At 39.1% G+C, this 26069-nt stretch overlaps 1 protein-coding gene and 1 long non-coding RNA gene across 4 annotated transcripts in view; one reads left to right on the forward strand and one right to left on the reverse strand.

The window, feature by feature from the left end:
• The window catches only part of LOC114476649 (uncharacterized), a 319238-nt gene that overhangs the window by 145481 nt on the left and 147688 nt on the right, over positions 1–26069 (forward strand). The gene's annotated exons all lie outside the window — the stretch shown is intronic.
• Positions 1–26069, reverse strand: part of thada (THADA armadillo repeat containing) — a 208496-nt gene that overhangs the window by 142026 nt on the left and 40401 nt on the right. For all 3 annotated transcript variants that reach the window (XM_028468449.1, XM_028468451.1, XM_028468452.1), the window contains 7 exons: positions 21972–22117; positions 20199–20433; positions 18901–19036; positions 18686–18822; positions 17315–17461; positions 14696–14844; positions 1540–1649 (listed from right to left, as the gene is read on the reverse strand). In XM_028468449.1, coding sequence (XP_028324250.1) covers positions 1540–1649; positions 14696–14844; positions 17315–17461; positions 18686–18822; positions 18901–19036; positions 20199–20433; positions 21972–22117 — 1060 coding nt within the window. The remainder of the gene's footprint in view (positions 1–1539; positions 1650–14695; positions 14845–17314; positions 17462–18685; positions 18823–18900; positions 19037–20198; positions 20434–21971; positions 22118–26069) is intronic.

The following is a 26069-nucleotide window of genomic DNA, read 5'->3' on the forward strand; positions in this document are numbered from 1 at the left end:
GAGCCTCTTACTGTCCTCACAGCAGTGAGTGATACATGCTTTTATGTCTCTAAAACATCAGAAAACGCTCCAATAGCACAAGATAAAGTTCCTACATTTGTTACTAGTCTCAAAGAGTTCCATGGTGTGCGTGTGCACGCAAAAGTTTCATTCGGGAGAGGAGGGGGGAGTGTGGAGCGCCTCACGATTTTATATACCCCAGCTTAACTGCTCTAGGAGCACCGCCCATAATTAGGAATGGGAATTTTTAAGAATTTAGCGATTCCGATTCCGTTATCGATGCTGCTTATCGATTCAACTCCTTATCAATTCTCTTATCAATTCTCATTGGGTGAGGGAATTAAATAATGGATTTGTTTGCTTTAACTTTTTATTATATTATCTTTGTCTGTAATTGGAGGAGGTGGATTCTCTGCGGTGGACAGCAAACAACTATATGGTGGACAGAGCTTCACTTGGTGCTAGCATAAAGACAATATACAGGACCTGGAGGAGTTTATCGTTACGCATTTGCAACGTAAGAGGAACCAATAAGCGGAACTGAAATACAAGCAAACCTACGATTCCTAGGAATTTGATTACTGATTCCCATCCCTACCCATAATCAAGGCATTTTTTTAATTTCCCTCCTAGTGGCAGGTCAGGAGAAAGCAGGGGTTTTAGTTACTCTTTAAGCTGCTCCTTGGCAGTGTTTCTCAAATGGGGGCACGCAATGGCACTAGAGGGGGTACATGAGAGAGAGAGAAAGAGTGGAAAGTTGAGGTTTTATGATGTTTATTCTAAGTTAAAAATGATAATCATACTACAGAATAACTAAAAAAAAGACAACAAAAAATACACAAAAGAGAAAAATATACTGAATAAAAAGAACAAACAACAAGGAATGATCTTGATTAAAACATGAACTGAAAATAAAAGAACCTGTCTTGGTCCCACATCACGAGGGAAATGACCAAAAAAGATAAAAACTATATAAACTAAATACTGTTTAATTCCACTTATTTACAAAATGAGATTCTTTAAATCTCATTTTGATACTTATTCATTCCATAATTATGCTCTATAGTCGTTTTTTCATAATATTCTGAGCAAAATATAGTCACAAAGGGGGGGCTTGGATTCAAAAGTAAGACTACTAAGACCACTGCTGTTAAGTTATGAAGTGCTGACTTCTGTTGAAAAGAAACTTTCTCACATGACACACTCAGTGTATGAGTGTGTCATGTGAGAAAGTGTCACTCCATTATTAGTTCCATAAACACCGTGGGGTCATCGGTCACCTTAGGACCTCAACTGCACATACTTCACCATCGCATTCTGTTCATACTCCAAACTGATAAAAAAACGCATTTATTATGTAATATAAACGACCACACACTAAAATCAGATTTTTTGAAAAAAATCCAAATTGTGCATTAAGACCTGCAGTGTGAACGTAGTGAAAGTATCATGATCATAGTTGACACCAAAAGAAGTTAATACCGTAACTTTTGAGCTCCATTAACAGTCATTCCTATTATCACACGGTGAGACACCCACCAGCACAGCATGTCAGTGAGGCGCACAAAGCCCACGTAGGCCAGTTCAAAAGCTCCACGATGACGGGACTGTAGGAGCTGCTGACGGAAGTACAGGCCGACGCCCTCCACCTGTGGCACAGAGATAGACGGGGGTTAGAGGTGTGTGTCTGTGTGTGTGGGGGGGTGGATCGCTTCTAAATTCATGCACACCAGTCTAACGCACACGTACCTGCCTGCCTTACCTAATTTACATATTTCTCTGTGCCCCATGAACATTGATTTGAGTTTTTTGTCTTAAACGGGGCAGTATTGCGTTTTAATATGTGATTATTTTTTCAAGGGCCTCTTGTCATATATTTTTCAATGAACACAAGCAATAAATCAGTCTGTTTCATAATAAACAATTTCAGATTTATTTAAACTTTAAATAAATATTAATGTTAAAGCACAGATTACAACAATAAAGCAAACAAATCTGTGGCTTTACCTCTTCAACATATCTAACTTCACGTTTCATAAAACATGTAAACATATGGACTGCACTTCTTAAACACTCTGAACTTAACAGGACAGTCTATAAAAAATTAAAATAAACATATATATATATATATAAAAAGCTTACTAATATCCAGTCAGTAACATCGCACATGCTAAAGTGTAGGAAAAGTAAGGATAACTAATATCTGCTTTAACCAATTAGACGTTTTTCGGTAAATCAAACTCCCAACAACCTTTGACAGCATGTGCAGACAAAGAAAAAAAACATGCAGCCTTTGCGATTAGAAAAGAGCATTTTATGATATTGCAATAATATTGCAAATGCAATTAATCGTTCAGCCTTAATCAGTTCCATTTTTAGTAGCCGTTATACCGCCTCGTATCACCTTTGACATGATCTGACGTGTTTGTGACCCAATGTGATGCAGCGGTTGGACAAAACAGTGGACTATAATATTAAATAGACAAGTTCTGTGGTCCAAATATGTGAGGATGACAAGTGACGTAGCAGCTCTGGTGACTGTTTGAAACAGATGATCGACTCCGCTGCTGATGTAATAAACACACCCTGAAGCAGTGTTTGTCGGACTCATAATCCCAATAGCTGCTTAAATAGCCATGTGTTTTATTGTAAGGTGCAGTTTTTTGACTGAAAACAATAACAAGAGTGTGTAGATAGCAAAAGAAACTGGCGATGGTGATCACCCTCTCAGAGTGAGGCATGGAGTCTGTGTCTACATACATGCCTACTCATGCATATGCATGAAGGCCCTAAAGCAGCCTGTTTTTAGGAGCATCATGAAAATGACTCTTCAGAGGCTAAAACTCCAGAAAACATTCGAGTTCAGGAAAATAAACCACAAATACTATGTTGTTGGGGTTCTAAGAATAAATGGAGATGTGTAAAAAAAAAAGCACAACACTGGACCTTTAATAACACTGTCAACATCCTCCACAAAATACACCCAAAGGACCTCATTAATACGGATATGTTAACTGGACGACCAAAATAGACCTGTTTTAGCCTTTCCTCTGCTTGGCACGGCGGTTAAAGCAGCTCCACACTGGTGTTGTGAAACCAACCAGTTGGATGTTGGTTGTTCGCCTGACGAGAGCTGGGCTCGACCAGCGTGAGAGCAGCGTGTCAGTGGCGTGACAAGCGTGTTCAAAAAAAGATGCTTCGACATCCGCGTAATGGCCACCGTCAGTAAAACCATCCCTTAGTAATAGTGTCACCAACATACGACTGCGCACACACACACACACACACACACACACACACACACACACACACACACACACACACACACACACACACACACACACACACACACACACACACACACACACACACACACACACACACACACACACACACACACACACACACACACACAGTGTGTGCAGCAGGTGAGACGACAGGGCGAGGCGGACACAGAGCTGCTGCCCTGTCATTAAGGCAGTGGCTTTAGAGGCACCACAGACACAGCCAGGCCCGACTTAGTCAGGGGTGGCACGGAGGGCACTGGGAGGGAGCAGAAAAAAACAGTGAGCCAGTGGGAAAGAGGGAAAATGTGCTCCTTGTGGGGGGGAAGTGGGGTTAGACACAACATCTACACAAACACAAAGCCACAAACATACACAACACAACGAGAGCAGAACACAGTGTGAAGGACAAACACGTTAATGTGATGTTGGGCTGTGTCTCACTGACTGACACTGGTTTGGTTTCAAACACCAGTTTACCAACACCACTAAAACTTCATCCATTCCACGTTCAAACCAATAGAAACTCAGGATTTTTATATGAAAACAAACTCAGCTAGAACGTTCCGTCGGTTTCAGAATATTGTTGTAATTTTGTGTTTTTTTTAGTCTGTATGTGTTGTTTATACTTTGTGTGTTCTTGTCTTGTATTTAAGTGGTTGTGTTTGTTGTATTTTTGTTGTACGTACTTTTATTGACATTTTGCAGTTTTGTGTGTTTTTGGAGTCATTTTCTGTACTTTTGTCATTTTTTGAGATTTCATGTTTCTTTGCAGTCATTTTGCTTGTGTTTTTGTTTGGTTTTGGAGTAATTTTCTTTATTTTTTATTGTACTTTTGTTAATTTGCTGTAATTTTCTTTGTGGTTTAGCTTTGTGCATTTGTTTTGTAACTTTGTGTGTGGTTTTTTTTCCAACTCATTTTGTTTATTTTAGGAATGTTTTTGCTGTTACCTTATGCACTTCTGTTGACATTTTGCGTGTTTAAGTGATTGTGTCTTTGTTGTAATATTGTGGGGTTTTTAACATATTTTTGACATAATTTTGTGTGTTCTCATTACCTCATATACTTTTGTTGTAATTTTGCACATTTTGTTTTAGTTGTGTGCATTTGTTGTAAATTTGTGAGGCTTTTTTTACTCATTTTCTTTATTTGTGTTTTTAATTTTGTGCAGTTTGCTATTTTCTTTTGTGTTTTTGAAGTTGATTTGTATATCACGTTGGGCTTCGCATTCCTTGCAACTTGAAATACACTTTTTTTGTTTTTCGGGCTGCACAAAATCAAACTGAGGTCCGCATGTAACACCCGAGCCGCTAGTTGTGCACATCTATCCAATTGGTTAGAGATGTGTGAGAGTTGTGCCTCTGGACTCTCACACATGGTGGACGGGGCAGAATGCAGGGTGCAGCCTAAACACCCTGCCCGTTCCATGCAGGATAAACACGTAGCGTTTGAAAATAGTCCAAAAAGAAAAACAAGCAAAAGAAGGTGCAGGGCTTACACAGCCTGTTTTCAGGCCACATGACTCCTCAATAAACTCAAGTGATCCTTCAGACCTAAAGTAAGCCAACCTAAACATCAGAATATGGCCACAGTCGACCACAGCTGGGTGACTTATCACACCAGCAGGCGGAGCAGCCTCTCTCTCAGGCCTGACCTCACCAGAGTAAAAATGGCAGCGACAGTCATAGTTCCAGTGAATCCTGTGGAAAGCACTTCCAGCTTGTAGTGAGAGGAGGGGAGAGACGCTGCTTTATTTAGATGCCAACTTCCTGTTTGCAAACGCACCCGTTCTAAAATTAAAAAAAAAAACTTCCATGTGCATGGAGAGAAGTTTCCCCGAGTCTAATTCCATGTGCGGCTGCAGCCATGTCGGTGACCCAAAGATGGAGCTGTGATAAAGGTCGCTGCTCAGAACTGAGGAAGGAAGTATCAAAGTGGGGTTTATATTAGAAACAGCCAGGAAGTATTCAGTCAGCTTTTTCATTGCTTTACTGCAACCAAAGCACACACGCCCAGACTGCTGGGAAAACTGTGTGTGACCATGTGTACGACAAGGTGGGAGAAGACCAGATACCAGCCTGCACCAGGGTGGGCCTCAATTACATAATTCAGTTACAATTACATTTTCAATTATAGTTTTCGTTTAGTTGAGCAATTTACATTCATTTTTGACTATAGTGCAAGATTGAATAATATTTAATAAAAATGTCTAATATAAAAATGAATAGTGCCTCATCTTAAAATACCCAACAGGCATGTTAATAAATAGGAAAATAAAAGTGTCACAGTCTGTAAAGTAAGGGCTGTAATGTTCTTTTAGGAACTCACTCTTAATGTTCACTCTCCTCATTTAGTTTTACAGACTTAAATATATGTTCTTCTTGATGAAAAGTATGACAACTTCATTTTGTTGGCATTGGCATGAAGTTTTTTTAAACATAAATCTATATATTTTTCTGTGCAACATGTGCCTGTCTAAATAAAAGTGTCTTTCAAAATAAAAGACAAGTCCATTATGAAAGACATTAAGTATTTGTTCGTTTTTGACCAGCTGTCCACAAGTCTGCGACCCACTTTTGGGACCCGACCCACCAGTTGAAAATCCCTGATTTAGAACACCTGCACGTCCTGCTGTAGGCGCTTGATATAGGAAATACTGCAGTAGATTGACTTAGGATGGTCTATTCTCACACACAAACATACACGCGCACACGCTAATCACACAAACACTGGCGTGAGCGCGCGCACACAAACGCCCTCAAACATCTGTGCGCAGTGCACACACACACTAGCATCAGGCTAGTTAGCAGAGAGGCTAGTGATACGTTTGGTCTCTTCCAAACAGAACAAATGTTGTAGTGATTTACCTGATGTTGAACTCCTTTATTCACAAACATCTGAGAACTTGTGTCTAACTCTCCACCTCCGCTCTGCATCCAACTTGTTCTGCTGACCAAACAACAGACAGGCTCCTCCTCTTTTTGACACAACTTATTCTGTGTCATTACGTTCAACTAGTTCTGCAGCTTCCGAGCTTTCTTACACTGTAACCATGGTAAGCAGAGCGCTACTGTTTACCTTCGCAGTGCAACACTGAAAAGGCTCCGATCTGACGCGGCACGTTCCGATCGTTGTGTAATCAATATACCAGTACGGCGGTATATTAAAAATGTATACCATAATGAAAATATATACCGATATTTGGTATGAACCGGTATACTGCCCGCCCCATAATGATATAAAATATACATATATATCCGAGTCCTGATCGGGAGATAACATCCGATTCCGTTTGAGTCTGAAACCACGTGACCAGTGAAAAAATAAATAAAATTTACTGACTTACTTAAGTCTGTCTGGAGCCAAAAAAAAAAACCATCTCAATGAAGACATACAGGGGAGGATTCACTAAAGGTTTAGGGGTATTAAAATGTGTGCAAACATCCCAATAAGGGGTACAAACCCCAGGAAATCAGAACTGTGCGTGTTCATCACAATGCTCCAGCGATCCATTTAGTAAGTTTCCCTCTGATGAATATGTAAAGTAGGCGGATCGCACAAGGGGAACAAAAAATGGGAGGGAGAAAAGCAAATAAATGAATGCAGTGGACGCAATGAAATTCATCAAATCTGGAACTGTTTGCGGTGCGTAATTTCGCAGTTGATCAATTGCGTAAATTACGCAGTGACAGCTCAATGTTCACATCTGAGAGTGGGCGTGACACAGCGCTACTCAGGAGCTCAGATCTGCTGGATGATGCTCAGTAGATCATCTTCAAATAGTGCAGACTGATCGACAGACTAAAATCAATGGCATCAGCAGATCAATAGGACGGTTTCGTCCAAATCTGCCTGTTTTCCATGAACTGATCAGAGCAAAGTTACAGGAACTGACACATTAAATTAGGGGAACAAATATAATTAGATTTTGAAGTTCATTAAACAGCATTTTTATTTGTCTATTTTGATTTCTACATTATTAAATGTTTGTGCAGCAGATGGACAAGTTCACCTGCCACCAATTTAACTTCTGCAAATGTCATTTTGTGCTTCTGTGCACTCACCTCTCCACGTTAAACAAGCAAAATGTTAATTTAAATATTGTGGTCTCAACCACGTCAATACGCGCACCAATTTACGCCGTGATATTAATGAATTCCCCACAGCAGGTGAGAAAACAGCTCTGCCACAGGATTTATGGACACACCTGGATTACCACCCTTTATTTCAGATTTTAGTGAATCCGCCCCCTTGAGCACGTATACAATTCTATCGTTAGTTATTTAGAATAATATCTAAGCAAGCTGGCACAACTCGTCACTAGTCCTGGCTACTCTGTATTTGTAATGCAGAAAAACAAACATGATCATTTTTATCTGGTTTTATCTTTTATAACGGGCATGGGCAACGGACTGATTCTGTGGCCCCTAAAGTAAACGCTCAAAATGACTTCAGAAATACACATAAGGACAATAAAAACACAATACACCACTAAAATAATAATAATAAATTTAAAAAACACAAGATGACAAAGACAAAGAAAACACAATGAATAACAACAAAAACGCACAAAACAAAAACACAAAAAACCAACAAAAATATACTAAGATGACAGGAAATTATACAAAACAACCAGTAAACACACACAACCTGTTGTCCTGTAATAAAGTTCAGATTGGTCATTGTTTTAAATGCTGAGACACACACACTAATATGAAAAATGTGTGCGTTGCTGACATTGTCACCAAACATTCTTGATATCAGAATGGGGTCACATTCCAAAAAAGGTCAGGAACGACTGGGGTACTTGGATTCAGGAATAAGAGAACGGGGGGTACTTGAGCCAAAAAGATTGGAGAACCACTGTTGTAGATCATGCATTATTTGATTTTAAAGGATTTCAGTGTGAAAGGCCTGTGAAAACCTATCCCTACTTTGTCACCATGATGAAAACGTAAACTTTCCTCTGATGTAAAAGTGAGGTCATACCTCCCCTGCTGGCCAGCGTAGAGAATGACGGTGTGTATAACAGCTCCAGAGCACCAGTTGGTTACATCACACTGATTATATAATAACTAAGGCCTGTTCTCATAGTGACCAGAAAACATTGTTTTCATGACATCACCATCATCATCTGGCGGTTGTGACATCATCACTAAGTCCGCTTTAGCGGTGATGGATGAAAACCGCGTTGTTCATGCAAAATAATCTACTTTAATAGCAAGTCCGAAATATCTGCTGGAAAACTGGAGTCTGTCCTGGAAATGTTGTGAGAGCAACATTCCCTCCTCTGTTCTTTGGGGATTTTTCCACTGCTGTGCAACATGTTGCCAAAGTGCTTTTCAAACACTGTGAGGGATAGTGGAGCACAACACACAGCCAGACATTACTGATGGAACAATAAGAAATGGGTCAAATGTTGGTGATGGTGGGAATAGACATGCCTGATCATTTTTATCTGGTTTTATCTTTGATAACGGGCATGGGCAACGGACTGATTCTGTGGCCCCTAAAGTAAACACTCAAAATGACTTCAGAAATACACATAAGGACAATAAAAACACAATACACCGCTAAAATAATAAAAAAAAAATTAAAAAACACACAAGATGACAAAGAACACACAAAACCACAAAAATACACAAAATGAGAACAAAAGTATTCAAAAGACAACTAAAATAATCAAAATTACTTAATAATAAGCAAAATACAAAACCAAAAATAAACAAAATGACATGAAAACGAAAATAAAGGACAACAAATAACAACTAAAACAATAAAAATTGGTTTAAAAACACATAAGATGACAAAAGATATGCAAAACAGAAAAAAAATGAGAACCAAAAAAAAAAAAAAAAAGAAAAGAACAATATACAAAAAAGCAAACTAAAATAATAAAAATAAATTATGCAAAACAGCAGCAAAAGTGCACAACATGACTGGAAAAACACAAAACAAAATACACCAAATGACTGGAAAAGCGAAAAGAGACACAAAAAATACACAAAAAGGACGACAAAAACACACAGAGCCACATTCACAGTAAAACAAAAGGACTAATGTGTAGCTTTAGCAAGTGTCGCAAATGACTGGATGTGAAATCTCACCTAATATGTGGTGTGATCTCAGCGTGTGCTTTTTTCTGTGCATTTCTTCTGTAAAATGAATGACATTAGTCAACTCACTCATATTAAGCTTGTTTAGTACGATCTTAGGAAGTTTAATAGCCTGTAATGAAATCTGATTTTAAAAAAGTCGATGAAACAAAAACAAAAAGGAAACGGACGTGGAGATGACACGGAAATTAATAGACTATAAAATGGAAATGCGGAAATTTTAAAACAGAAAATCAGAGGCTCTAAATAATTCACAATATGTCCTGATATATTATATATATGAAGATCCCTAAAAGGATGGGTTAAATGGGCAAGTGGAGGCACGGGGCCAAATGCAGCCCGTTTTTGGCAGCCTCTGAAGCAGCTGCACTAAACGACTCCAAAAACGCTATAAAAACATTAAATAAACACACACAGAATAACTCCAAAAACCCCAAATGCAACAATGAAAACACACTGAAAACACCAACAAATAAAACATTAACAAAAACACCACAAAATATGATTAGTGACCCAAAAACACACGAACCAACAAAAATAAGCTAAAGGGCCTGTACTACGAAGCTGGATTTCCTCTTATCGTAGGGGCTAAATCACCATGGTAACTTAGGCTGAACACCTAACCTGGTTGGGACCAGGTTAAGAAGTGAATCAGATCTGAGTGAGTGAAGCTAATGGAGAGATATCAGAATACACTGATTCATCTTTGTAGTATAGGCCCAAATAACAACAAAATAGTCCAACGTAAAAACACATACAAAACACCAAGAAAAACACAAAAAATCACTGACAAAAACACAAATAAATCGGCAACAAACATGCATAAAACATCAACAAAAACACACAAAGTTCAAAGAAGCACAAGATGGCAAGACCATAATACACAAAAAGTCTCATAAAAACACAAAATGATCGCAAAAACACAAAGAATAACAACAAAAACACAAAAAACCAACAAAAATATACTAAGATGACAGGAAATTATACAAAACAACCAGTAAACACACACAACCTGTTGTCCTGTAATAAAATTCAGATTGGTCATTGTTTTAAATTCTGAGACACACTAATATGAAAAATGTGTTGCTGACATTGTAGCAGTAAACAAAGGTATGTCAATGATGGAGGCAGATTCAGCACATCTCTGTACATACACACACAGCGCACACGCACGCACTCTACCCCCTACACTGACAAACAGCCTCTGTCTGCTAGCCATGTTATTATGGACGTCAACATGCTGAACCACTCAGACTAGCTCTCTCTGTGTGTGTGTGTGTGTGTGTGCGTGTGTGTGTGTGTGTGTGTGTGTGTGCGTGCGTGTGTGTGCGTGCGTGTGTGTGCGTGTGTGTGCGTGTGTGTGCGTGTGTGTGCGTGTGTGTGCGTGTGTGTGTTTTGCTGCTGGTGGTGGAAGTGATTTGGAAAGAATGCAGTGGAAAAAGGTGGGGCGTGGTGGCCGTTAAACCAGCGGGGGAGGGGCCTTAAATGAAAGCTGTGCTAACGAGGGCGGATGCTAATTGAAGAGGCTTCTCTGCATGGGGCCACAAACACACACACACACACCCCGTTCTCTGCTAAGGCATGCAGTGTACTTTGCTTTTTTAAATAGCATCCAACATCCACACAGAACTCATGCCCACAATAAAGTTATATTGAGGACTTTTTTCTGTATTTCCAGGACAAAACCCACTGAGAGAATCTCAATGAAAAGATGAACAAGCAGGAATGTTTATCACTTACATTTACATTGCACTCTGTTAAAAATAACAGAGTGCAATGTAATTTTAATAAAGTAATTAAAAAAAAAAGAAAAAAAGAATGTGTAACAGGTAAATATGACTCAGTGTAAAACGCTGTTCCCCCCCCACCCCCCACCTTTTTGTCTGTACATGAGGCCCCAAGTGAAGACGGCGATGGCGGCAGCTGAATTAAGAGCAAAGCTCATATTTTACAACCATGCAGACTTCTAAATGATGTTTTGGGACCATATCACACATTTCCCTGTAATTTTTCCTGTTAAAGCTGTAGTATGTAGAATCCTTTCTTGGCTTCGTTTTGAAACCAAAAGCAAAACTCAACCTCCCTTCCGGTATATTTTGTGAAGGCTTTTAGTGACTTTTTTCTCAATATAGACTAGTGACAAATGTATGAACTTTATCTTGGGTCATGGGAGATTTTTCTCACACAGGTGGCTGTAATCCCAGCTTCCTTGCACTCTGAGCAGACTGATAACCATCACTACGCATGAAAACTATAAAATTAAATCACCTTAAATAAGCTTCTCTTGGTTTTACACGCAATTTACCCCGTCTGTCTCTCTGTAAACCTGTGTGTGTGTGTGTGTGTGTGTGTGTGTGTGTGTGTGTGTGTGTGTGAGTTGCACAAATATCTCTGCGAACCAGGATCAGACTGACCTGAGAGTTTCAACATGGCTGCTGCTTGGTTCAAAGGTGTGCCACGTCAGATTTGTCTGAACAGTTAATAAATTATTTCATAAATAAATGCTTTACAAATTCTGCATTGTCGACCAGAGGCACCACCACAGAGCCAATCACCCAAGAGCGCATTCCCACGCCCCACCTCCTGAGTCGACGGAAGCACCGGTGCGTCACGTGACCGCAAAATTGTACCTGCAGCTATGCGAGCTGGAGCGGTATATAGCCGGCGGAAAAAGGTAAAGAACAACTTCTACTCCTACACTTAATGTCTGGATAAAAGAACCAACAAAAGTCTACAGATTCACATAAATGATTTATTTTGAACTCAAAACGACAAATTTTGCCAATAAGCTACTGATTTGCATGTATGAATTAATATAAGGCTGGAAAACGTGTTCAAATGCACTGAAGTTAGAGATGATTAAAGTCAATTTATTGTATTTAATAAGCTATTAATACTGCAAAATGTTTAGTACTGTAAAAGTATTTGTATTGTTTTTTGTAGAGCTTTTACAGTGTGTTCACTAAAGGCAACAAGGTTCATATAAAGGAAAAGTCAACCATCAGTTTGAGAGTCAGACCATAAATCAACTAGGGGACGTTACATTTACTGAGTTAAAAATATCAAGATTTATATTTATATCGCCATTTTGACACAAAATATTGAGATGAGTTTTGGTCCATATCACCCAACCCTGCTGTGAGCCCCTGCAAATATTGTCCAGTTTCATCTACATAATGATTTATGTTTTCTCTGTCATTTTTACTTAACCCCGCGGGTCGAATCGGATACTCTGAAGGGCCGAATTTGGTCCCCGAGCCTCGAGTTTGACACGTGGTTTAGCTTCAAAGACATTGTATAATGCAGCACAGATGAGAAGAAACAATGCCTCTGTCTTTATATCCTTTACTTTGAATGGACTCCCCCATCATGGTTGGGGTCCATTATAACTGTAATAGTGTAATTGATGATTAGTTACAATTCTAGCATAATTGTAATTATAATTTTAAAAACCTGTTGCTCTTGTAATTGTAATTAAATTGTATTTAAGTTCAGATAATTGACTTTGTAATTGCCATAAAAATTCTGAAATAACTGTCAATTATAATTTAACACTAAACTAGGGAACCATGTTATAGTTCTACACATATGTAGTTAAGAATGATTAAAATATGTTTCATATCAAACTTTACACATTTTACCATTTAGAAAATATATATAAATCTTGGGTTATACTGACACAAAGAAGGCTCAGACGCCCACACCATAAATATTAAAACCTGTATTTTTATTGATTATGAAGCATAACAAGGTAATCACGAGGTAGAAAATAAATTAGATGATAGATATTTATTTTTAGTGTATTTTACAGCTGATTTAGGACCCGTTATCATAAGAGATGCTAACAGAAAGCAAACAGGAAAGTTACATGTATTAGGTTATTTCAGGCTCAATAATTGTGATTAACTCATTCAGTGCCAGCCATTTTTAGATTTTCTACCCCCTCAGTACCAGCCGTTTTTGAGCATTTTGGCTGATTTTAAAGACCCACAGAATATTCTGTACTATGACAATCTGAATTCTTAAAGTGTGAAGTCTCTACTTTCATCAGAAAAAAAAATCTGTTTAGTTCTTTTGTAATCAGCCGTTGAATAGAGCAAGTTTGACACAAATCTTCAGTTTCAGAGCAAAAAGCTGAGAAAAAAGCCTTTTCCTAACTTTTAATCTAATTTTATTGCTTTTGTGACAACTCTTAACATTTGAACATTGTTTCCTTATATAAAACAAAACAAAAAAACACAGACAGGGCTTTTGATGGCAAAATTATTATTATTTATCTATCTATGTCAGAGTTGAATGTATTCCTTACTGTATTTTGGCGTTCCTCCAACTTTCTCACCCGTCAGTCTGCACACACGTAACTTCCTGCTCCTCACGGACATGCCGAGTGTCACTGCTTGCCCCGTTTTTTTTTTATTGTTTTATCCCACCATCGCCACACTCCAACAATCCAATAAAGTTCCACACATGCTCTGGTTGGCTGTGAGCTGCTGTGCGCTGGTAGGAACATCGACATCATCTCTCGTAGCGCCATTTTCTGTCTCGTAAACTCTTTTCCTCTCCATCTGAGCTCAGCATCCAAAGGTGCACTGCTACCACCTACATGTCATCTATTATTTTGCTATCTGGCTCACAATTGAGGCCCACCGACCCCCTGTCAATCACACAGACGTAACTTCCTCTTCCTCTCGACACGCAGCGATGACCGCTTAGCTCGGTTAGTTGATGGTTTTATCTCACATTTGCAGCATAATTAATAATCCACTCATGTCCACACATGTTCTATGTTAGTATGTGGTGCTATGAGCTGCTGGATACGTCACAATATCACTTCATAGCGCCATAATCTCACTCGTTCCTGTTTCTTCCTCCTTAGCTAATGGTAACATCAGTAGCTAATCTCACATCTAAAGTTGTGCTGCTGCCACCTTCAGGGCACAGTTGGTTACTACATCATGCTACAGCTTAGATATTGATGAGGGACCTCCGCCAGGGTGTACTCTAGTAATCTCTGTTAAAAAAATGCAAATGACAAGTTATCTCGTCAATGGCACTGAGTGAGTTAATTGTAATTTAACTTTAGTAATTGAGAATGTAATTGTAATTGACTTTCTGAGGATAAAAAAATATTCTAACTGAATTATAATTGGAAAAAAATTCTGGTCACTGTTATCGTAATTGAATTGTAATTGAACATAGACAATTGAAGACGTAGTTGTAACTGAAAAATGTCCATGTATGTACCCCAACCTTGTCCTTATAGTGGACGACCTGTGAGCAGAGGTCACACTTACCTGTCTGTCAGTGATGAGGCCGCTGTGTGCGTCTGTGTGTTGCAGAGGCAGAGTGTGACACAGCTGTCCCAGCAGCATGGCCACTTCCTTCATGCTCCTCCAGCAGCACACCAGCACCATCTGAGCCGTCACCCTGTAGCCCTCACCACCTGGAGACGAGCACGACATCAGTCCCATCAGTGACTCCTGTTCCTGTCCTCATTCTGGAACATCACTGAACCTCAGCTATTGTTGTTCTAATATGATTAGATATTTTAGATTTTAGTCCTAATCTAGTAAAAAACAAGTCTCTCATTGACAATGAAAAAAGTAAAGAAAACCTAATCACTACAAAGCACTACCGCCCCCTTCAGGAAACAAACAGCACTGCAGTGTGAAGCATTGTTTTAAAGCAGTGGTTCTCAACCTTTTCAGTGACCTCCTAAAATAAAGTCAGTAAAATGATGGTCCATTGTTCTATGAATCTGTGATAACCACATTTATTAATTCATCTGAATAATATCCACTGTCATCCAGGAATGTGTATCATTATTAGTGCATAGTATATAGTCATCTTAAAGATGCAAATCATTGTTTTAATCAGAAATAAAATGGGTTCAATCTCGGGATGCACTGAAATGAAAATTTGTGGCCGAAGCCGAATAAAATATAAACGCTTGGCCGAATACTGAATGAGGTTGTTAACTTTTTTACAATTTGTTAAATAGTACATAAATAGCCTAGAATACATTTCGACATGTTTTTTTTAAAAAAAATGTAAATGTTTATTGAATATTATGACATTTTTCAATATTCCAGTAGCCTTTGCTTTTCATAAAAAGCACAACAAAGTTTTTCATTTATATTAGCCCTTCAAATAAAACAAAACATGCATATAGAATATAGAATATATTATATTTTATTGCCATATATGTGAATGCAAACTGCACTACTGGACGCCCAAACTGCACTACTTTTTCTGCTGCCGATCATGTTGGGAGTCACTCTTTGGAGCCACGGACCCATTGTTTACACACATCAGCTGTTAGCAATCTGTGCTAATGCTAGTGCTGTAGTAGTTGAGACCTTTAAAATTTGGTCTCGACTCGGTCTCGGAAGGATTTTGACTCGGGATTTTCCCTCAAGACCGTTTGAGACCAGCACTAATTCCTGCAATTTTTAAACTATTTTATAATGTAATAATAACACGGAGAAGAACGGGATAAAACAATACTTTATTCATTCTTTAATCCACCCTGTATAATGACCGCAACCTTCCTTAATGTGACTGAGTGACGCGCGCGTGTGTGTGTGTGTGTGTGTGTGTGTGTGTGTGTGTGTGTGTGTGTGTGTGTGTGTGTGTGTGTGTGTGTGTGTGTGTGTGTGTGTGTGTGTGTGTGTGTGTGTGTGTGTGTGTGTGTGTGTGTGTGTGTGTGTGGGGCAATGTTTCAGTTTGGATCACGGGGCGGAAGGAGATATGAACTAATCACCAGTAAAAATCCCAGTAAAATTCCAGAAAACAATCACCAGTAATAAATATTATCTCCCTGGTAAAGACAGTAGCTCTAACAACTGGTAAAATGATAAACTGATGATATTACAGCCTGTGAATGCAGGACAGGGATGCACTTACTCCGCCTCTGGGTCCTAGTGCCTGCCGTCCGGTGAAGCCTGTTCCGTTTACAGAGGTCAGTGTGTGTTTAATAAGTCCGTGTGTGTTTAATAAGTCCGTGTGTGTTTAATAAGTCCGTGTGTGTCCTTGTGAAAGTTTGCCTGTTTATGCCTCTGTCCATCCACTCTTTTCATTATATCCATGTCTTTTAAGGCTTTTATTAAATAGTGTCGGCCGTCATCTTTGATTATGTCGTCACCAGCACGTCATCTCCGCAAGTCGCGCAAGCGCAGAATGAGTCAAATAACTATAAAGAGGTCTTATATTAGACTCCAATTACATATTTGTATATAATATGTTCCCTACAATATAAACAGGTTCACAATATATATTTTATAGTTTCTGTTTCCACTGTATCCAGAATAATAATAATCTTTCTCAACAAGAGCTATTGATTGATTTGTCATATCACTGTTCCAGGGTTTGAGTTTGTTTTATTTTGTTGTGTGAAATGGGATTTTAAAAACCACAGGAATTGGTTAAAAGGGTTCAAATTGTCAATATTGAATGGGTGAAGGAGAGTTGGGGTAATGTAATTTATAAAGTAGGAACAATTAGTCTAACCTGGCAAATAACAGGCATGACAAATTGTGAATGTGGTGAAATTTGGTTAAAAAAAAAAAGCATAAAATATGGTGAAAAGAGGTAAAAAATGACAATAATAAGTCAACATATGTGACATTAGATGGAAAAAGAGGTGGAAAGTGTTTATAAGTGCTGAAAATGTCTTAAAAGTGGAAAAATTGTGCATAAAAGACATTGAAATTTGAGGGAGAAGTGTCAGAAATGGGAGTAATGTAGCAAAAATGCATTAAAAGGAGGAAAAATATGGCAAGAAAAAGTGATGAAAATAAGTTTTGTGTAGTTGTAGAAAAAAGCATGAAACAGAAATGGGCTGAAATTGTGCAAAAAATATTCCTTGAAGGCATCTGGCGACCCCAAGGTTGAGAACCCCTGGCTTAGCTGACCTTCATGGAGAGATGGTGGCTGCACATTGTGGCTGTGTGTGTGCTCGTCTCCATCGTCTCTCTTCAGTTCTCTGGCACTGCTGAAGAAGTCGTTAGTGTCTCGTGGTTGAATCTCCTGTAGAATCTTCTGCAGACCTGCTGATGCCTCTGTTTTAACACACACATTCATTAGAACGTGTGGAAATAAACTGCTCCTTTAAAAGCTTTTCAATCTCCAAAAACACAAATGTGCAACACAGTTTTTTGTCTCTGATAAATAAAATGGTGAAAATCTACCAGAGCTTAAAAAAAAAAGAAAAGTGGACGTCACAAGAAAAAGTTTAAGCTACTTATTTTGAATCCGATGAACAATGACCAGACACAGGCATAGAACTATTAACTTAGGCACTTGTAATTATAATGTGCAAAACATTATGACTTTAATCTTGAAATATTAGGACTTTATTCTCATAAAATTACAATTTTCTTAAAATATGATATTATTCTCATAAAATTACAACTTTAATCTTAAATCTCATAAATTTAAGATTGTATTAAGATACAACTTTATTCTTATAAAATAATTACTTTATTCTTCAAATGTTACGACTTCAATCTTGAAATATTATAACTTTAATGTTATAAAATTACGATTATATCAAGATACGGCTTTATTCTCATAAAGTTCTAACTTCATTCTTGAAATATTATGACCTTAATCTTGAAATATTATGACTGTCATAAAATTACAATTTCTTTAAAGTAGGACTGTATTCTCATAAAATACAACTTTATCATCGAAATATTACAAATTTAATCTTGAGATATTGACTTAAATCTCAAAATTACAATTTTATTAAAATACGCCGTTTTTCTCTAAATATTACAACTTTAATTTTGAAATATTATGACTTTAAATTCTTAAAATTATAATTTTTATCAAGATACAACTTTAATCATAATTTTTCGAGAATAAAGTTGTAATTTTATGAGAATAATCTTATAAAACTACGATTTTATTAAGATACAAATTTATTCTCATAAAATTCTGACTTAGTTTTCAAAATATTAAGACTTTAATCTCGTAGCGGACAGTTTGTTTTTTTAATGTGCATCTAATATGCCTAATGCTGCCATAACAAGTAATAATTGTCTGTTAAGAGTACTTGAGCGTTTGGACCAAGGACGTCATCACATCAAATCAAACTTTTTTTATGAGCACTTTTCATATATACAATAAAATTCAAAGTGCTTTACACCATCAAAACCTTACATACAATAAAAAATAGCTCACAATAACAAGGCTTTAAACGTCCAACCAGAGCCACAGGATGCTTTTCATAGCACTTTATCGGACGTTGTGTCTTTGGTTTGGATGACTCAGCGGTTTACCTGAGTCCGTATCCATGGGGATGAGCCCTTCGGGGGAGGAGCTCTGCACCACTGGGGACACAACGTCAGAAACCCTGTAGCACACATCAATGAGTTCTGACACCAGCCTGCGCCACTGCTGCGTCTCCCTCAGACTCCTACAAACACAGTGGACACAGCAGGGGGTGAACATGGAGGCCTGACCAAAGCGTGCCACAGCGTCACGTGTTTCTCACTCAGTGTTCAGATGCTGCAGCACAGCCGTGATGCAGTGAGCTCTGCCGTACAGAGGATGTGAAGCTGCAGCCTGGAGGAGGGACGACTCAGCTCGCTGGACCTCCACCTGCAGGCAGCACAGCAGGAACTGGACCACTGAGGGAGGGGGGAGAGCGTAAGTTCAAGATACATTATAAGCAAAGATAGCAATAAAACACCCTAAGACTCCAATTTAGCCAAAACCAGACAGTGACGGCTACTTCTCAGCATTTAGCAATGTAATAGGTGAGGGTATGAAAGAGTTTGAGAGTTGGTTGGTTATCCTCTGGGGGGGGGGGGGGGGGGGGCGTAATGGCCCCGCCCAGAGTGCATGAGACTAAAGTCAGAGGAAAGAATGTGATCAGCAGAGGTGAAAGTAACAAATTAGAAGTAAAGTGATTCATTACATTTCTACACCCAACCTTTAATAAGTAAATCATTATGTTTTGTTTTAAAATGATCATCGGACATTGTGAAACTACAAAAAATGAAACGACCAGACACTCAAACGCATCACGCCATAGCACTAAAACATCAGTTCATAAATGTAGCTACTGTATACTTGAAGCCTGAGAATTGTATTTATTTATTTTGAATTGAATTCATTGGTGTTATTTTATTTTAAAAATGAATTGTAAGTTTTGAAAAAACTTTTGTTTTATACAGATTCTCAAAATATTATGACTTTAATCTTGAAATATGGTGACTTTAATCTCATAAAATTACGATTGCATTAAAATACAACTTTAGTCTCATAAAATTACAACTTTATTCTCAAAATATTACAACTTTATTCTGAAAAGAAATCATGATTTTATTCAAATACAATGTTATTCTCAAAATATTACAACTTTAACCCTGAAATAATATGACTTTAAATTCATAAAATCACAATCTTATCAAAATACGACATTATTCTCATAAAATTACGACTATTCTCAAAATAATACAACTTTGTTCTCGAGAACTCAGGTCCATCAGCTGTACTCAACAATCTTGGCGTAAACTTTAACTATGTGGTTCAAATTGTTTCTGTCCTTTACTGACGATCCGTAAAACCAGCAGATAAAGGAAAATGTTTTTAATAAAGGAATGGTCAAAACTAGAGAGGAGGCCCTCTGAAACACTAAAAGAATTTTAGCAACAAGTGAATCCTTTGTTGACTATGTTTAACTCTGTGTTCTGGACAAACTTTAGGTCTGAATCAACCATTCGTTCATCTCCACCATGGATGATCATGTATCATGGTTTTTCTGACAGCCTGGTAGCAGACGCTCACCTGTCAGCGTGTTGATTTCTACAATGAGCGTCTCTGAGGCCTGAGCTGACAGGGGTGGGGGTGGGGGCTGGAGGTGGATGTGGTGCTGCTGAGCACGGAGCAGCAGAGCCTGGCTCAGGTGAGGCTGGTGGAGCAGCAGCTGGAGGAGGTGGGCTGCAGTGACACTGTCGAAGGGCTTAGTGCTGGTACTGAGTTCTAACGCAGCCTCCAGGACCTCCTGCATCCTCTCTGACTCCTACACGCGCACACACACACGCACACACATTAACAGAAGTGATGCATTTACATCCACACTCCCTGAGTTAGGTGGACCAGGGTTTGAGTCAATTAGAATTGTAATCGTGTAATTGGTAATTAATTACAGATATGATGTAATAATTATTGAAATTTTGGCAGTGTTGGTATTTTGCTTTGTATTCTTGTATATCTTAGTTACTGACTATTAGTTAGTCAGTTTTTTTTCCTATCCTGTTTAGTAAATTGTGTATTTGTTGAAGTCCAAACAGAGCAATATGATGAAACGTGTTGATTAAAAAACGGGGGTGGGATTAAATACAGTGGGTTTGATATTATAAGCATTCAAACGCCTTTAAATTTTTCACACTGTTTTCATTGCAGCCATTTGATAAAATCAAAAAAGTTTATTTTATTTCTCATCAATGTACACTCAGCACCCCATGTTGACCAAAAAAAAAGAGAAATGTAGATTTTTTTGCAAATTTATTAAAAAAGAAAAAAACTGAAATATCACATGGTCATAAGTATTCAGACCATGAAGAGCTTTTCTTCCAGGATATCTCTGTACTTGGCCGCATTCATCTTTCCTTCAATGGCAACCAGTCATCCTGTCCCTGCAGCTGAAAAACACCCCCATAGCATGATGCTGCCACCACCATGTTTCACTGTTGGGATTGTATTGAACAGCTGATGAGCAGTGCCTGATTTTCTCCACACATACCGCTTAGAATTAATGCCAAAAAGATCATTCTTGGTCTCATCAGACCAGATAATCTTATTTACTCAGTCTGGGAGTCCTTTATGTGTTTTTTGTCAAACTCTATGCAGGCTTTCATGTGTCTTGCACTGAGAGGCTTCTGTCGGCCACTCTGCCATAAAGCCCCCACTGGTGGAGGACTGCAGTGATAGTTGTCTTTGTGGAACTTTCTCCCATCTCCCTACTGCATCTCTGGAGCTCAGCCATAGTGAGCTTTGGGTTCTTCTGTACTTCTCTCACCAAGGCTCTTCTCCCACGATTGCTCAGTTTGGCTGGATGGCCATGTCTAGGAAGAGTTCTGGTCATCCCAAACTACTTGCATTTAAGGATTATGGAGGCCACTGTGCTCTTAGGAACCTTGAGTGCTGCAGAAATTCTTTTGTAACCTTGGCCAGATCTTTGCCTTGCCACAATTCTGTCTCTGAGCTCCCTGGGCAGTTCCTTCAACCTCATGATTCTCATTTGCTCTGACATGCACTGTGAGCTGTAAGGTCTTATATAGACAGGTGTGCCTTTTCCTAATCAATCAATCAATCAATCAATCAGTTTAATTAAACACAGCTGGACTCCAATAAAGGAGCAGAACCATCTCCAGGAGGATCAGAAGAAATGGACAGTATGTGAGTTAAATATGTCACAGCAAATGAATACTTATGACCATGTGATATTTCAGTTTTTCTTTTTTAATAAATTTGCAAAAATTTCTACATTTCTGTTTTTTCTGTCAAGATGGGGAAAAATGTAATTGACCTCAACCCTGCTATGGACACACAATTCACCTGAAGTTTAACAGCAGATGGAGGCAGTTGCCTTAGCAACGCTGAGGCCAGTTGCTTGATTTCCAGGAAGTTGCTGGCAACACAGTAGAGGACATTCTGAGCGTGTGCAGAGGTAATAATCTCTCCGAGGGTAAAAGCGTCCAGTCCTGAGTAGAGCCCAGAGAGAAAAGCAGTCAGTCACACCCACCTCTGAAGCAGAAAACATGTTTGTGTGTCACGTCGACGTTGTAGCTACACTTAGCCTTCTGCATCGACATTGACCCCTTCGCTGTAGCCCCAGTGGGTGTGCACTGTAGCTGTTCCTACTCAACGTTATTGAAGCCAAAATACGGTGCTCAGGGGCGCTTCCATCCTGTAAATTTGACATCATTTTGAGCCAGATTCTGGGGCCAAAAGTCTGGCGGGAGGAGCCCTGGTAACACGCCCCACCCATTTAGCGTACTCCCCTGATGAGTTACGCAGCCCAGCTACGCCAAGAACATAAGTATCTTTCCCGTCTGGAAATTCTACCAACGGCTTGTTCAGATGAACAGATCATAGAGGTCTTATCTTTCTTTATCAAAAGAATTCCTTGATAAACTATTCAAAACAATGCAATTTACCTAAAAATAAATCCTGAAATAAAAAAATAAAAAAATAATACAAATGAAGAAAAAGCCTATTCATTTAAATTCTGGCTCTACAGTAAACTATGCAAAACTGTCTAATAGTGAATAACTGAAAATGTATTTTGTGCCCCAACAATTGGACTTACATTTAAATCAGATATTTGTTTGGACCAGCAGAGGGCGCTGGTAACCCAGTGATTGGTTGGCATGCAGCTATTCTAGCGTTGAAGAAGAGATGCTATGCGCTAGCAGACAGAGCTAATAGAAAAACGTGACTTTTACAGATATTCAAGGAATATTACAGATATTCTTTTGGTGCTAAAGGGGTAAGAAATCATTTATGAACATATATAAGAGTAGTAAGCGATCCCGCACGCCGCCTATTCTTCTGGATGGATACATTATTTTCGACTAGCTGTGTTTCCATTACAGATTGTCGCAAAATAAAAGCGATATTTCTAAATGTCGACAAAGTATAATTGCGCTTTGAACGTGTTCCCATTGAAGGTTGTTTTGGAGCCTCGTAACTCCCGTGAAATCTCATCCCACGAGATTTCGCCGCAGTAAGAAGGACGCTCCAAACCTCCTTATAAAACTCTATTCTTTTGTTGTTTCACGTCTAAAATGGCAGTAATAATTTCTATGTATAACGCTAAGAAATGTCTCGATCTCCTCTTCTGTCTACACCAGGGGTGTCCAAACTTTTTTCATGGAGGGCCAAATGCAGAAAAATATATGAAAGGCTGGGCCACTCACAAGAGATGAGGTTTATCGCCGCACCTCAGTCAAAGTTAACAAAATCAATCAAATTTAGTTAAATTATGTTTGATAACTGAACAAACTTAAAGGAAAAAAAACCCACATCACAAATTTCCATTAATAGATTTTCATTTATTTTATTTTATTTGTTTCAAACAGGTTTGGAAGCTCATTTTCAATACAACAGCCTGAGATTGCTTCTTAGTCAGGATGGGGACCTCTCTTCATAGCCCTGTATAAAGAGTGAAAATAAGATATTGATGCAAATAAGTTATTAAAGTTGTTCACACCAACTAACGTTTGTTAGAAAATGTTATCAACTTAAATTGTCTGAAGTAATTAAATAATTGAGCTTGTGAAACTCACCTTTAATAGAAACAGCGTTGCACTTAATGGGAGCAGTGAAGCTGCACTTTGGACTGAAGGATGGCTGGCAGGTCAGGAGTGAGTTTGGTGGTTGAGATGCGAAGGACATCACGGAGGTGGCTGTCGGTCATTTTGGTTCTCAATCTGCTTTTGTTGAGAGTTAACAGAGAAAATGTTTGCTCGCATATGTATGTCGAGCCGAACAGACTCATCATCCTTTTTGCGTGACGTCGCATCAGAGGAAACTTGGCCTTTTCCAAGCTCTGGTAGAAGTCGGGTAGGGAGAGAAGCTGATGCTGATTCTTCAGAGAATCATCACACTGCATTTCGATAAGCTCCAATTGCAGACTCTCTTCCACTTCTTCTGCATCCACCAGGAAGGGAGTTGAGAACAATTTGATTTCTTTCTCAATGGTAGAAAAATCTTGGAAACGCTGACTGAATTCTGTCTTAAGAGATGTGACCACCGACACGTATTTTTCCTTTTTTGCAGAAAGGTTGACGTTTGGAAAACCACACTTGATTTCGGACAGCGTGGGGAAGTGCGCAACATTGAAGTTACGCAGTTGTGTCTCAAAGAGACGGAGTTTCGCGCAGAATGCTTTCATGTGAGCGTACAGCTGTGGCACAAGCTGGTCTTTGCCTTGCAGGCTCTTGTTCAGTGTGTTAAGATGACCCGTAAGATCAACTAGAAATGCCAGGTCGGCCAACCACAGAGGGTCACTTAGTTCCCGGAGAGGTTTGTCCTTCTCTTTCAAAAACTGATCAATTTCTGATCTCAGGGAATAAAACCGCTGCAGCACGGAGCCACGGCTGAGCCAGCGCACATCACAATGGTAGAGTACGTCCCCGTATTCAGCATCAACATCAGATAGGAAAGCTTGAAATTCTCTGTGATAGAGCCCTCGTGCTCGAATTATGTTCACAGTTTTCACAACTGTATTCATCACATCATTCAGCTGTACTGTCTTGGCACAGAGGGCTTCTTGGTGTATGATACAGTGCATTTTAACAGCCTCACCTCCACTGTCCCGCACCTTGGCGCACACCATAGAGGCCATTCCTTTGCGCTCTCCTGTCATTGCCGGAGCCCCATCCGTTGTAACTCCACACAGCTGGTCCCATTTAAGATCCATCTTGTCAATTGCATCTGACACAGCTTCAAACATGTCCTTTCCGGTTGTTGTGCCCTTTAGACTCCTCAGATTAAGTAGCTCCTCTGTAACGCGAAAGTTATCATCCACTCCTCGCAGAAAAATCAGCAGCTGCGCGGTGTCTGTAGCATCGGTGCTCTCATCACATGCAATCGAGTAAAAGTCAAAAGTACAAGCTTTATGTGACACTTGGTGTTCTAAGTTAGCTGACAAATCTTCTATTCGCCGCACAACTGTGTTTCTGGACATGCTCACGTTGTTAAATTCCTGCATCTTTTCTGGGCACATCGTTTGTGCGACTGTGGCGAGGCACTGTTTAATGAAGTCGCCATCTGAGAAAGGTTTCCCGTGCCGCGCTATGAGTTCAGCTACCTTGTAGCTTGCTATTGTGGCAGCTTCTTGTATTTTGTTAGCACGCAGAAAGCACTGCTGTTGAGCGAGCAGGCGAGCTGCCATCTGCTTAACTTTCTCTTCTCGCTCAGCACCGGTGTAGGACGTGTAGGCCTGATGTTTGGTTTCATAGTGTCTTCGTACGTTATAATCTTTCATCACTGCTACACTTTCATGGCAAATCAAACAGACACATTTCCTCTTGACTTCCATGAAGAAATATTCATTTTCCCACCGTGTCTGAAATTTTCTACACTCACTTGCTATCTTGCGTTTCTTTGGTTCTCCCATTTTGGTCACTATGGCAAATGTTTTCTTTTATTCATTTTATTTAGTGGAAAACCTGCCGTGTTGAAGACTGGCGCTCCACCTTGTGTTGAAAGTAAGAATTACAACACAGTCCCGTGCAAGTTTTATGTGAGGGTCATATTTAATTTAATTTTTAAAACTTGCTGCGGGCCAATAAAAAATGGACCACGGGCCGCAGTTGGCCCGCGGGCCGTAGTTTGGACACCCCTGGTCTACACGTACCGCGTCATGTTCACTCGTAGAGATGTGGTCATGTGACCAGGTACGTCACGTTCTGTGACATGTATTTGCGGAAAAAGTGTTTCTACAGCGCTTTTAGGACACATTTCAATATCGAAACGTCTGAAATTACTCCTCATGAAAGCATAAAAACTTTTTAGCAATATTTGAGTGCTTTTTCGTTGCGTTTCCATTACCAGGTTTTACGGCGCTATTAAGATTTTTGCGCATTTCCAAGGGTAATGGAAACGCAGCTATGGTTTACTGTGACCAGAAGATAAACAAGGAGCATT

This window comes from Gouania willdenowi, chromosome 15 (genome assembly GCF_900634775.1).
Source record: "Gouania willdenowi chromosome 15, fGouWil2.1, whole genome shotgun sequence".
NCBI classification, from domain to species: Eukaryota; Metazoa; Chordata; class Actinopteri; order Blenniiformes; family Gobiesocidae; genus Gouania; species Gouania willdenowi.